This window comes from Amblyraja radiata, chromosome 29, assembly GCF_010909765.2.
Source record: "Amblyraja radiata isolate CabotCenter1 chromosome 29, sAmbRad1.1.pri, whole genome shotgun sequence".
NCBI lineage: Eukaryota > Metazoa > Chordata > Chondrichthyes > Rajiformes > Rajidae > Amblyraja > Amblyraja radiata.
Window position 1 is genome coordinate 34,322,816 of NC_045984.1, and position 14,233 is coordinate 34,337,048.

The 14,233-nt window shown below is 43.5% G+C and overlaps 1 protein-coding gene and 1 long non-coding RNA gene across 4 annotated transcripts in view; one reads left to right on the plus strand and one right to left on the minus strand.

Moving 5' to 3' along the window:
* Window positions 1–2,388, minus strand: part of LOC116989670 — a 50,657-nt gene extending 48,269 nt beyond the window's left edge. Inside the window, exon 1 of the long non-coding RNA XR_004416283.1 lies at window positions 1,733–2,388. This is a non-coding gene — a long non-coding RNA (uncharacterized LOC116989670). The remainder of the gene's footprint in view (window positions 1–1,732) is intronic.
* LOC116989669 (perilipin-2-like) overlaps window positions 1–11,514 on the plus strand; it is a 31,912-nt gene extending 20,398 nt beyond the window's left edge. Inside the window, exons 3-10 of one of the 3 annotated variants that reach the window (XM_033047272.1) lie at window positions 48–54; window positions 2,958–3,023; window positions 6,287–6,482; window positions 6,938–7,020; window positions 7,399–7,663; window positions 8,955–9,142; window positions 9,768–9,908; window positions 10,372–11,514. In XM_033047272.1, the coding sequence (XP_032903163.1) occupies window positions 2,967–3,023; window positions 6,287–6,482; window positions 6,938–7,020; window positions 7,399–7,663; window positions 8,955–9,142; window positions 9,768–9,908; window positions 10,372–10,746 (1,305 nt within the window). In that variant the 5' untranslated portion in view covers window positions 48–54; window positions 2,958–2,966 and the 3' untranslated portion in view covers window positions 10,747–11,514. Of the gene's footprint in view, window positions 1–47; window positions 55–2,382; window positions 2,405–2,649; window positions 2,674–2,957; window positions 3,024–6,286; window positions 6,483–6,937; window positions 7,021–7,398; window positions 7,664–8,954; window positions 9,143–9,767; window positions 9,909–10,371 lie in introns of those variants that run through there. The other 2 variants (XM_033047270.1, XM_033047271.1) reach the window with 2 other exon arrangements.
* The last annotated feature ends 2,719 nt before the right edge of the window (window positions 11,515–14,233 follow it).

Consider the following 14,233-nt stretch of genomic DNA (forward strand, 5'->3'; position numbering starts at 1 on the left):
TAATTTATTCCAATCTGGTGCTTTCCGATGTCTTCATCACTGTAGAGGCCACAGGTCAACATGTTACAACTTCAACTCTAGTTCTTCTGTCCAATGCTGGATTCAATGAGAATTGAGAATATTTCCATCTGATGGCATCAGATGGTGCTTCTGAGGAATATGGTGAGTAGGAAGGAACTCTAGTGGGTGTAGAACGGCCAAAGGCAGCCATGAAATGTCATTGGCAAGTCAGATTAAGGCAAATCTCAAAGGCAGTTTATACACACATTAAATCAAGATGGTGACCTGGGAGAAGGTCAGATAAAGGAAGGAATCTATGCGGAGTCAGAGGATGCAGGTGAGGTATTAAATGAATACCTGTATTCACTGAAAAGAAGGAGACTACAATTATGCTAGGGCAGTTTGAGATCGAGAAGGTAGTGCTAAGGCTCTTGAAAAGCATTAAGGTGGATGTCCCCTGGGCCTGATGGGATCTGATGGGCCTGATGGGATCTATCCCAGGTTATTGAGGGAAGCAAGAGAGGAGATTGTGTGTGTGTGTGTGGGGGTGGGGGCTTGAAGAGGATCTTTTTTTCTTCTCTAGCCACAGGCAAGGTCCCGGAGGACTGGAGAGCGACCAATGCTGTTCTTTTGTTTAAAAAGGGGAATAGAGGGAATCCAAGGCCAGTGAGCCTCCATCAGTGGTAAGGGAACTATTATAGAGAATGCGGCAGGTCATGTCTTATGGCCCTGTCCCATGGTGTGAGTTCATTCTAAGAGCTCTCCTGAGTTTAAATAAAATCAAACTCGTGGTAAGCACGGAGAATGAACGTAGCGGGTACGTCAGAGCTCGGGACGTCTCTTAACGCTAACGGCAGGTACTCGGGAACACTCGCTAATGGCAGGTAAGCACGGGAAGACTCGTGAAGATTTTTCAACATGATGAAAAATGTCCACGAGAGCCCCGAGTACCGACGAGTGGCCTTTTCCGTAAATCTCCGAGTTCGAATCAGGGCAAACTCGGGAGAACTCTTGGAATGAACTCGTACCGTGGGACAGGGGTTTTACTCATTTGATTGAGTGTTTTTGAGGTGGTGACAAAAGAGATTGATGAGGGTAGGGTGGTGGATGTTGTATCCATGGACTTTACTCAGGCATTTGATAAAGTCCTTCATGGTAGGCTGATCTCCGTAGATTAAGATTTACGGGATTCAAGGTGAATGGCATAAAAGACAGAGGCAAGTGTGAGGTGTTGCACTTTGGGACTTGAGAGTATACGATTAATGGCAAGATCTTTAACAGCATTGATGTTCAGAGGGATCTTGGAGTCCAAGTTGACAGCTCAAGAAGATTGGGTGGTAAAGAAGGCATATGGTATGTTTGCCTTCATTGCTAGGGGCATTGAGTATAAGAATATCTCTGTGTCACCACTTTTGGGAGCTATGTATTTGTTCCAAGAAAGTGCCGAGGGCTGGAACATCCTTCTTCATTCAGGGAACAGGCGTGGAGAGAATCAGCAGCTTCAAATTCCTGAGCACACAAATCTCTCCTGATCTATACAGGACACACTGCATTCCTCATGGAACGCACACAGACTGGTTACTCATTGCTTAGTTCCATCATTCGAATGGTCAACAATGAAGGAGGCTGCAGAACATGATGGACATTGCCCGGTCCATCATGAATATAGACCTCTCTATAATGCTGCCTCCAAATGATTGCTAATGTCACCATAGATCTACACCATCCTCACCTCTGTTAGAATCCGGAAAGAAGTACAGAATCTCGAGAACCGTTTCATCCAGATTCAAGAACAGCTTCTTCCGTCATCTGCCAGGTTCTTAAACCATGTTGCACAAATCCTCACCTAAACCAACTTCAGCACAAAGGATAGTTGTAAAAAGTCATAATAATATCCAATACTTCCTCTCATTACATCCAGGCATAGTACTTTGGCATGACTCAAATAAATAAATGACTCAAATAGCTCAATCTGCATTTTGTGATTCTGGAACAAGGAACTGCAGGAGATGGTTTACCAAAAAAAGTGCTGGAGTATCTCAACGGGTCAGGCAGCAACTCTGGAGAACATGGATAGGTGACGTTTCGGGTCGCGTCCCTTCTACAGACTTGTAATTCTACATTTACAATGAAATGTGATTCAAAAAAAGATCTGTGATCTTGCTCCACTGCCCACCCCGTCATCTCCTCCATGCCGACACCGCCCATTCTCATTGACCCGTGACTGCTTTCGGTTTGCTTCGTTCAAGGTTGGCTGGTTGGAACCAAAGATAGTTACTCCTCTATTATCTTTGGTTGGAGCTGCTGTCAATCGCTCAGGGCCCCACCCGACCCGTCACCGGGGGTTTAAATCATCGGTCGCGGCTCCCAGTCCCCAGTCCGGAGAAGTCAGCGTCTAATACAGGTTGGTGGCTGTGCGTGTGTTTGTGTCTCACGGGTCGGCGAGTCTCCCCTCGTCTCCGCTCCCCTCGTCTCCGCTCCCCTCGTCTCCGCTCCCCTCGTCTCCGCTCCCCTCGTCTCCGCTCCCCTCGTCTCCGCTCCCCTCGTCTCCGCTCCCCTCGTCTCCGCTCCCCTCGTCTCCGCTCCCCTCGTCTCGTCTCCACTCCCCTCGCCTCCCCTCCCCTCGTTCATTCATGTTCAAAGTAACTGTGACGGTTACGCAAATGTTTTCCAGTATTTTACCTCTTTAAAGATATAGTTAGAAACTTTATTTTTGTGGAGTTTTTATCCCCCAACCGATCTCTGCCGACGAGTTAATAACTTTGTCTGCAGTCTGAAGAAGGGTTTCGGCCCGAAACGTCGCCTATTTCCTTCGCTCCATAGATGCTGCTGCACCCGCTGAGTTCCTCCAGCAATTTTGTGTACCATCCTGAGTTAATAACTTTATTTGGCCGGGACTTGTCCCTGATTCGGGTGAAGAGTTGAAGCGCCTGATTTGACCTGTTTCTTCTCCATAGATTTCCGCCATGGCATCCGAAGTGTCTACAAACGTTGAAGTGGCCGTTGTTGGCGACGAGCAGAAGGTACCGACCCTGTCCCTGACCCTGGTCTCATTCCGGCCGCACTGACCACCCCACCCCTCCCCCCCCCCCCCCCCCCCCCCCCGCCCCCCGGCTCCAGACCACGGTGGTTGCAACACGGCTCCGGGGTCACGAGTTGAAGCGATGTGGGCTGAGCCGGGAATTGTCGCTATCTGACTCACAAACTCGAGCTGCAACCTTTCACCCACTTCTGTAAAACTTCTGTAACTCAGACACTGCCCGATTGTGAAATGAGCGGAAAAACGTTTCTTTGCTTTTAATTTGGCATTCTCTTTTCTTTCTATTTAGCAAATTCTTTATTTTAAATTTCCTTGCTTTAAGCATAAAACAACCTTGCTGTTTTGTTAACATTGCTCCATTGTAGTTGATAAAACCGTGTTACAATTCTTCAAAATGGCTGCTGTAGTTTCCCATGGCCAGTTGGGATGAAAACCCAGTTCAAGCCTCTCTCTCTCTCTTTCTCCCCCCCCCCCCTCTCCCCACTTTGGGGAGCAAGATGAGGATTTGAGGGCAAGTCTGTTGGGGTCTTGTACGTGTCCAATCGCACAACAAATTGTGGCATTTCTTCTCGATGAAATTAATATATTGTATGAAATCTTGTTTGTAATCGAAGCCCTTTTATCTTGCAAAGCAACAGGTCGTGATCTTCAAACATCAGTCATTGTGGATTTGTTTTACTCCAATCTTTTACAGTCCAGAAGTGAATTTGAAGTTAATATTGTTGCATCTCCTGTCATAACATTTTAACTAGAAACTAATTTTGCTGAGACATTTTTAAGGTCCTAACTAATAGTGGCAGGTTTTGGGTTGTAGAAAGGTTTAAACTCAGTGAGACGGGTGGACAGTTTTGTGAAATTAAATGCAACAGCAGCTGGAGAAATTGGTTTGAGCAACACTTTGTTTTGGCCGAGCTGTGATGATTGGATGGTTCCGTAGTTGAAGTCTGGGACAACATGAAGTAAAAGTGTGATAATCTTGTGGTGTCTAGCTCATGATGACTGGGACTCATCTAACAACCCATGTGAATATAAACATTGTTAAGAATGGCAGTCATAAAGTCTGCAAAATGGGCTAGATTCAGTTTTGCTGTAATGGATTTTTAGTGTAAATTTGATGCGGTCTGTTTTGTTTTAAACCACTGCACTCTCAATTTCCACTTGAATGGAAAATGAGTTTGTAGTGGAGAATAACTGGTGCAGAGTGAATGAGGTGAAATATATCAGTGTTGAAGTTGATGGAATTTCATTTAGTTGTCAGCTGATGGAAGGAAAATCTTGTTTTGACAAATCTGAGTTTTGAGGTTGTAATGAGTAAAGGACACCAGTTACACCAATAGTGGGCAGTGAGACATTAGACAATAGGTGCAGGAGTAGAGAAAGGATATCTAAAGTTTGCAACATGATCTCTATAAGTTGGGAAAGTAATAGCGAATGGAATTTAACTTGGATGTTTCACTTTGGTAATGCCAATCAAGGGAAGACTTGCACGTTGTATGTTACAGACCTGGAGTGTTGTGAAGAAGGCATTTGGCAAACTTGCCTTCTTGGGGAAGGTATTAAGTATGGAAGGTAGGTCATTGTGTTGCAGCTGATATCATTGGTGAGACCACACTTGCGATGCTGTGTGCAGTTCTGGCTGTCCAGCTATAGGAAGAATGTCATTAAGTTGGAAAGGATGCTGAAGTGATTCACCAGAATGTTGACTGAACTGAAGTTATAAAGAGGTTAGAGGCTGGGATGTTTTTCTTTGGAATGTAGAAGGCTGAGGGTGACTTTATTGTTTCCAGCATGGGAGGCATTCTTGAGTCATAGAACATCATGAGGGGCACGGATAAAATGAACAATCTGTTATTCCCTGGTTAGAGTTTTCTAAAACAAAAGGACATGGCCTTGAGGGGAGGTAGAGTGATTTATGGGGGGGTGACGTTATCACGTAAAGGATTGTCTTTATTTGGAATAAGCTGCTGGTGGAGGAAGGAATAGAAGCAGAGGAAATTGAGACATTTAAAAGACATTTAGATAGATATATGGACAGGAAGGTTTAGAGGGCCATGGGCCAAATGCAGGAACATGGGACCAGCCCATTATGTTACATTTGCCTGCATGGACATGTTGGCTGACTGGCCTAGCTCTGCTGTACCTCTGAGGGAATGGAGGTTTGCTAGGGATGGATGTGGCATTTGGAACCTGGCAGGCTCCCACTCCAATGAAAACTACAATTGTGTGTAGGGTTTTTGACAACATTCAGTGGGTCTTTGAGCTGTGGAGATTCTCCCAGTAAAATGTTCAGTTTGAGCCGATGCAGGAGAGCTGATTTGATCAGTGTAAAAGGGACATTAGAAACAGGAAATTAGGTACAGGAGTAGGCCATTCGGCCCTTCGAGCCAGCACCGCTATTCATTGTGATCATGGCTGATCATCCACAATCAGTAACCCGTTCCTGCCTCCTCCCCATGCCCCTTGTTTCAGCTGGCCCCAAGAGCTCTATCTAACACTCTTTTAGATTCATCCAATGAATTGGCCTCCACCGCCTTCTGTGGCAGAGAATTACACAAATTCACAACTCTCTGGGTGAAAAAGGTTTTTTCTCAACTCAGTTTTAAATGGCCTCCCCTGTATTCTTAAACTGTGACCTCTGGACTCTCCAAAATTGGTTCCTTTACCTTGAGTTCCTTTAGACAACATCAAATCCCAAATTGCCTTCTCTTTGGTAGGCTCCAATACATTCTGTTAGTGTCACCTGTATTGCAGAAAGAGAAGAAATAAGAAAGAGTTACACGCTTCTGGTGGAAAAGAATGGTTTCACAGACTATGCGCTGAGTCTTTGTACAATTTCAGCCAAGCTACCATGAGGGAATAGGCACAAAATGCTGGAGTAACTCAGCGGGACAGGCAGAGAAGGAATAGGTGGCGTTTTGGGTCGAGACCCATCTTCAGTTTGATAGAACTGATCGTGTAAATTATCAAGGTTTTGAGACAAAGTTGGGCTAACTAGAATGAGGGATTGTCAATGCTGGTGATTCACTAATGTAATGGCTTTGAATCTTTGGAATTCAGCCTCAGTTATGTATATTAAAATAAACTTTAAAACTTGGGGGTGGGGATGGTGTCGAAGATCCATGTGATCCACGTGCAGGGGCCTGAATATTATATCCCATTGCTGGTAATGTGAAGTGGGAAGTGACTGATATTTAGACCTGATTTGGGGCTTGTGTTAATGGAATAAATGTCATAACTTTATTTCAGAATGTGGTGAACAGGGTTACAAACCTGCCTCTTGTGAGCTCTGCCTATGATATGGTGTCAGCTGTTTATAACAACACAAAGGAGAACCACCCCTACATGAAGACTGTGTGTGATGTAGCTGAACAGGGAGTGATGGCAATCTCTGCTGTGGCTGTCAGTGGTGCCAAGCCCATCATGAACAAGCTGGAACCACAAAGTAAGACATATATCTAGATAAAACATGGAATTAGTTGCATTCTGATTTAGACCTTGATGCTACATCTCATGATGACCCTATAGAGGTAGTTGTGATTGAACTGTTTCTTACTGCCACTTGGCCTGTTCACAAGAAGTTTCAAGCCTTGAAATGCTTTCAGTTTATCTTCCTGCTCCTAATGAAGTTTTTCTTAAGGGCATCCATACAAAGTATTGACCATGATCTGTATCCCTTGGTATAAACATTTGTCACTTATGCCCTTAATGCTGGAATTTTGGGGCAAGTACAAATGTACTCTGGCCCACCACCTGATGTGGACTTCTAGCGGGAAGATTGTGTTGCGTAACTTGACCGGGTCATGGCAACCATGTGGGATACAAGGTTGTTGTGTAATTGTGGGTGAGGGGGTTTATTGCATTTATAAGTACTGTGTAACTAAACTGGGTTCTCTTCAGTTGCAGCAGCTAATGAGTATGCCTGTATGGGGTTGGATAAACTGGAAGAGAAGCTTCCAATCCTGCAACAATCCACACCCCAGGTAAGGAACGTCTACCCTGCAAAAGTGGCTTTGGAAAAGTGTGCAAACTCCAGCTTTGGGGTGCCATGTGCTTCATTTGGTATAAATGGCAAATAAAGCCTTCACTTGCAAGAACCTGATTTGATTGCATAGTCCAATATCTGACTAGTCAGTGGTATTAAAGACTTTTATCTGTCAATGTAATTTCTGTAAGCTATAGAAATTGCTGCACTAATGTAAGTATTGCCATTCAAAGTGCTATTCTCTCTGAACAAATGTTAAAGTTTACATTGTTATTGGTAATGGCAAATTAATCCATTCAACAATTACAAAAGTGAAAACCAGAAAGATGGAACTTTGTTCTTGTCACCATTGGATACCAAATTGTCCTCTTTGCAGGTTGTTGCAGACACCAAGGTGCTTGTTTCATCCACCATCACTGGAGCAAAAGATGCAGTCTCCAACACTGTGACTGGTGTAGTTGACATGGCCAAGGGAGCTGTACACAATAGCATTGAAAAGACCAGAAATGTGGTGGTTGAAGGAGTAAACACTGTCATGACATCCAAAGTTGGCCAGATGGTGGCCACTGGTGTGGACAACGCACTCAACAAATCTGAGGAGATGGTTGATCATTATCTTCCTTTGACTGAAGAAGAACTAGGTAAGAAACTTGGTTTGTATAAGTTGCCTTCTGTATGGTGGGCAGGAAGGTTGGATACTGTGACAATCGGTGTTGTCAGTCTTTATCTTAAACCTTCTGAATCAATGTTTTCAGATTTGGTCGAAGACTTTCTTTGTCATGACTAAGTCATGACTTTCTTTGTGCAATGCACCACCGACCGTCTTGGATATGGTGGACACCAACAATTGTGGACACTTTGACAACACAAGTGGACACTTTGACCATCGCCTACCTATAAATATACTTCCTGTCTATGCTGTAAATCTGTTTGAACAATAATGATCTCTGCCTATCCTGTCGCCCCATACCAACATCCTGGTGAATCTCCTCGTGCAAGTTTTCCTACAGTGTGCTGACCAGTACTGACCACTATTCCAGTCGTACCATAACCAATATTTTAAAGTTGTATCATAGAAACATAGAAAATAGGTGCAGGAGAAGGCCATTCGTCCCTTCGAGCCATTCAATGTGATCATGGCTGATCATCCACTCACTACCTCGTTCCTGCCTTCTCCCCATACCTAAGAGCTCTATCTAACTCTTTTGAATGCATCCAGTGAATTGGCCTCCACTGCCTTCTGAGGCAGAGAATTCCACAAATTCACCACTCTGGGTGAAAAGGTTTTTCCTCATCTCAGTTCTAAATGGCCTACCACTTATTCTTAAACTCTGACCCTGGTTCTGGACTCCCCCAACATCAGGAACATGTTTCCTGATCTAGCGTGTCCATTTTTCTTAATTTTGTGTTTCTATAAGATTCCCTCGTGCATACAAATCCAGTCACTCCATTCTTTCATCATATGACAGTCCCGCCATCCCGGGAATTAACCTGGTGAACCTACGCTGCACTCCCTCAATAGCCAGAATGTCCTTAGGAGACCAAAACTGCACACAATACTCCAGGGCCCTGTACAACTGCAGAAGGACCTCTTTGCTCCTTTTCTCAACTCTTCTCGTTATGAAGGCCAACATGCCATTTGCTTTCTTCACTGCCTGCTGTGCCTGCATGCTTACTATTCAGTGACTGTTATACAAGCACACCCAGGTCTCCTTGTACTTCACCTTTTCCTAACCTGACACCATTCAGAGAATCTACCTTCCTGTTCTTGCCACCAAAGTGGATAACCTCACAATCATAGCTTCTATAATCTATCTTCAAATAAATGCTAGAAATTTCAACGTAAATGGCAGTTTTGATTAGTACATTAAATCTAGTTGGTGTCTAATGTACAAGAGCCCTAAACCACCTCTAACCTTTCCTGTATTCCAGCAAAACTGGCCACATCTACAGAAGGTTTTGAGTTGGCCCCAGTACAAGAGTCAAGTTACTACGTGCGTTTGGGATCTTTGTCCTCCAAGGTTCGTCACAGAGCATATCAGCACTCCACTGGTAAGATGCAGAAGGTCAGGCAAAGCAGCCAAGAAATCATCTCTCAACTTCACAACACAATGGATCTGGTAAGAATTATTTTAGCTGCTTAAACCATAAATTATGTGCTGTTCTATCTTTAAGCACTTGAGTTGCAGCTTGGATGTGGTCTGGCCCATTGAGCACGAGTTGGCTCTCTGCAAGTGCACTTATATTTCCTGTAACTCTATTCTTGTTTACACTGTACAAGGTAGACATTTGATGTCCACGTGTTGGATGCCACGTCCATATCCACTTCCTGCTGGTCATGCAACATAGAAATGGTGCCCCATCTACTTGACCAAATGCCTGTGTTTGGCCCATATCCTTCTAAACCTTTTCATGTTCCCTTCACCATTAATTTTGGGCAGGTGGACACCATTCCTCAGGGGTTTAAAAACCATTTTGATGTAATGGAGTGTTGGCTGAACCGCTGAGTTTCTTCAGTTTACACCTTCACTATTCTGGGGTAATAATGTGCACCGCCACAATGGCATATGTGAATATTTGTATTGGCCAAGAACATCTCTTATGTTAACACCTTTCAATACTCTGCAAGCATCTAAAGGGCTTTGTGATAAAACTCAGTCTTGTGCACTCTTGCTGGGGAGAATTGGTGAGGGACAAATTTGAAGGTGTTTTTATGCAGCATCTTATAATCAGGTTTGTTTATAGATTGAATTTGCAAAGAAAGGAGTGGATTCGGCAAATCAGAAACTCCATGGTGTTCAGGAGAAACTACATCAGTCCTGGGATGACTGGGTGAAAAGTCAACCTGATGCTAAAGTAGAGGAACAAAGTGCTCCGAAAACAGAGGTAGGAAATGGAACAACCCTGAAACCTATAGGAGTGAAGACTCTACTTTTTAATCTTGTAGCCACAGAACATTTCAATGAGTAAACTAATATATTTGGGTTTTAGGATCTCGAGGTATTAGGATTAAAATACCCTTGTTTCCTTGGAAATTAAATACACGTTCATTATCGTGAAATCCAAATAGCTGCAATAAAGTTAGTGATTGTGACTTTACTCCAGTTGGCTATCACAAAGATTACTTGGCAAGTGCTGGATGGCTAATCTGACATTACTGAATTAGAACTATTTGTAAATTTCCCCTGGAATCTGTGACTAATTTGCATTGATTCAAATGATTTCATAAAATGCATCTAGTGGTACATTCGGGTGTAGCAGCTGTGTTTGGTGCCCTAACCAGATCTTGGCATTAGTTTTGGGTTTAGTTTGTAGATTTACTCGTTTAAATTCTTTGTTTTTATTGCAGCAACTTGAATCTCGAATGCTGACCATGACCCATGGTCTCACTCAACAACTACAGACAACCTGTCGCACCTTGGTTTCGAATGTTCATGGTCTTCCCCAGCACATTCAAGATAAAGTACAACAGATCCGCAAAACGGCAGAGACCATCCACACCTCGTTTTCTTCTGCACATTCCTTTGGGGATCTGTCTGGGCAGCTCCTGGCACAAAGCAGGGAGCAGATGTTGAAGATTCGTGAGTCCATGGATGGGGTGATGGACTATGTGCTTCACAACACTCCTCTCAACTGGATGGTTGGTCCTTTTGCCCCACAGCTCACTGAGAATCCTCAATCACCACCACAGGAGATGATTGCAATGGATGGAATTAAGGAATAGTGTAACCACCCTTAAGTTCTACTTGTTGGGTAAATTGCCTTATGTTAAACTTGTTAATTCTTGGCATATAAACTTTGACCTTGCTATTTGACTAAATTTGTATTTTAAGAGATTGTACAACATTCCACCAAACTACTTTGTCTCAATTTATTTACAGTATCCTATCAATTTCAATGTGTCCTGTCCTAGTATTTCTAGCACTGCATAATTGCAATGTATGTTTCTGTATTTCCCAATACTGATCAGGAAATTACGTTGTCAAAGTATCACATTTATTAATGCAATGCCTGAATTTACTCTGAAAATAGGAACTGCAACTTGTTCCTACATACCAGCCAGTGAAATATGTTAACTTGAACAGGCTGTAGTATGAGTGTGTGTTGGGCTTCATCTGTCCACATCAGCATGGGGGGTGGGTGAAAAGATTTGTTCTAACATTTAAACTAGTCATCAGTCCCAAGTACTCCTTGCTTTAACATGGTGTTGCTTAAAGAATTAAATCCTTTTTTTGGAGTGTGAATTGTTTGGGATTAAAAAAATAACCTAGGTGACACATAGGCACTGAAGTTTCACGAGCACTTTCACTTGTCATCCAAACATCTTTCATTTGTCAATGCAGCAGTATTGGGCAAGTTCCTAATTTCAAATTGGATGACATGCCAAATGTTCCAACAAATGTAAATGAAATTAATAGTATTGATCTATTGTCAATAAAAGTTATAATAGCACTACCTGTTTATTCTTAAATAAAGATATTCTCTCAATGCAGTGAATCCCTGAAAAGTTGATTCAAGTAAAGTGTGTACGTGCTCCCTGTGACCATGGAGTTTTCTCCAGGTGCTCCAGTTTCCTCCCACATTCCAAAGATGTGCAGCTTTGTAAGTTAATGGGGTTAAGTGTGTAGAATAGAACTAGTGTATGGGTGATTGTTGGTTGGCGTGGAGCCCGTGTGCCAAACGTCCTGTTTGAATACACTAAACTAAAATAGTCTGCACATTTTTTCCAGTGTGGTCACAATCCCTTTCACTGGAATACCACTTCAGGTACACTTCAATCAAGTACACACATCCAAGTGAAAACCTGAAGTACTTGATGCTTTAGGCTAGGGAGTGAAGGGCCTGTCCCACTTGCGTGTTCTTGGCATGCAAATTACGCGACATCGTCGCATTGAGGCGCACTGGCATCGTGTGGCCGAAATTTTTGTAGCACGCCAACGGCCTGTCGCGTAACAGACGGCCAAAGTGGGGCAGGCCCAAGACCCTGGAGCGACGCAACGTCTCACCACCAACAGCAGCAGAAGCAGGCAAACGATCGCCATACTCAGCCTGGGGCTCACGGCCGTTGCGGTCCGGATCCGCCCCCACTTCTACTCCCAGAGCAGGGCCAAGAAAACTGAAGATGGACACAAAATGCTGGAGTAACTCAGCGGGACTGGCAGCATCTCTGGAGAGAAGCAATGGGTGATGTTTTGGGTCAAGATCCTTCTTTTCAGACTGAAGAAGAGTCTCAACACGAAACGTCACCCATTGCTTCTCTCCAGAGATGCTGCCGGTCCCACTGAGCTACTCCAGCTTTGTGTCCATCTTCAAATGACGTCACGCGCTCCAGACGGCTGTCCGTACGCATGATATCGCACGAGACTATCACGGGACCGTCGCGGCTCAACGCGACCATGAGGTTGCGTAATTTATGTGCCAAGGACACGTAAGTGGGACAGGCCCTTGAGACTTCCTGTCTAATGCAAGTCACTTAATCAGGGGTTCAATTAGATTTCTGGTAATATGCTATTACGTGTGCTTGTATATAGTTAACTGTCCCAACGTAAAAGTAATTTTGAATTAAAATCCTGAATTTAAATATTATTTGGAAAAGAAAAATACAAATCCTTTAAGAATTGTACAAATTTTGGCTGTTATTGGACAATTGTTTCAAAGCCTTTGAGGAGGTTACAGCCCTGTTTTCTATTTACTTTCAATGGGGGCACTTCCTCACTGAAAACTATGAAGAGAGGTCTGTAATTTTGGCGTGTCATCCACACCTACTTGCACACTGCTTGTATGGATTTTCCCCAATAGGAGAGGTTGGTACAGCCATCTACGGTTCAGTTCTCTATATTGTGTGCATTCAGATCCAGTCTGTTATAACCATTTTAATGGGCAGGCTGGATGCAGGAAAAAATGCTCCTGATGTTGGGGGAGTCCAGAACCAGGGGTCAGTTTAAGAATAAGGGGTAGGCCCTTTAGGAGTGAGATGAGAAAAATATTCGCCCAGAGAGTTGTGAATCTGTGAAATTCTCTGCCACAGAAGCCAGTGGAGGCCAATTCACTGGGTGTTTTCAAGAGAGATAAATTTAGCTCTTAGGGCTAATGGAATCAAGGGATATGGGGGGAAAAGCAGGTACTGATTTTGGATGATATTGAATGGTGGTGCTGGCTAGAAGGGCAGAATGGCCTACTCCTGCACCTATTCTAATACATTTTTAAACAGCTTTTACACGTTGGATTCATTATAACCATATAATATAATAACCATATAACAATTACAGCACGGAAACAGGCCATCTCGGCCCTTCTAGTCCGTGCCGAACACGTATTCTCCCCTAGTCCCATCTACCTGCACTCAGACCATAACCCCCCATTCCTTTCCCGTCCATATAACTATCCAATTTATTTTTTAATGATAAAATCGAACCTGCCTCCACCGCCTTCACTGGAAGCTCATTCCACACAGCTACCACTCTCTGAGTAAAGAAGTTCCCCCTCATGTTACCCCTAAACTTCTGTCCCTTAATTCTCAAGTCATGTCCTCTTGTTTGAATCTTCCCTACTCTCAGTGGGAAAAGCTTATCCACGTCAACTGTCTATCCCTCTCATCATTTTAAAGACCTCTATCAAGTCCCCCCTTAACCTTCTGCGCTCCAAAGAATAAAGACCTAACTTGTTCAACCTTTCTCTGTAACTTAGTTGCTGAAACCCAGGCAACATTCTAGTAAATCTCCTCTGTACTCTCTCTATTTTGTTGACATCCTTCCTATAATTAGGCGACCAAAATTGTACACCATACTCCAGAATTGGCCTCACCAATGCCTTGTACAATTTTAACATTACATCCCAACATCTATACTCAATGCTCTGATTTATAAAGGCCAGCACACCAAAAGCTTTCTTTACCACCCTATCTACATGAGATTCCACCCTCAGGGAACTGTGCACAGTTATTCCTAGATCCCTCTGTTCAACTGCATTCCTCAATTCACTACCATTTACCATGTACGTCCCATTTTGATTTGTCCTGCCAAGATGTAGCACCTCACACTTATCAGCATTAAACTCCATCTGCCATCTTTCAGCCCACTCTTCCAACTGGCATAAATCTCTCTGTAGACTTTGAAAATCTACTTCATTATCCACAACACCACCTATCTTAGTATCATCTGCATACTTACTAATCCAATTTACCACACCATCATCCAGATCATTGATGTACA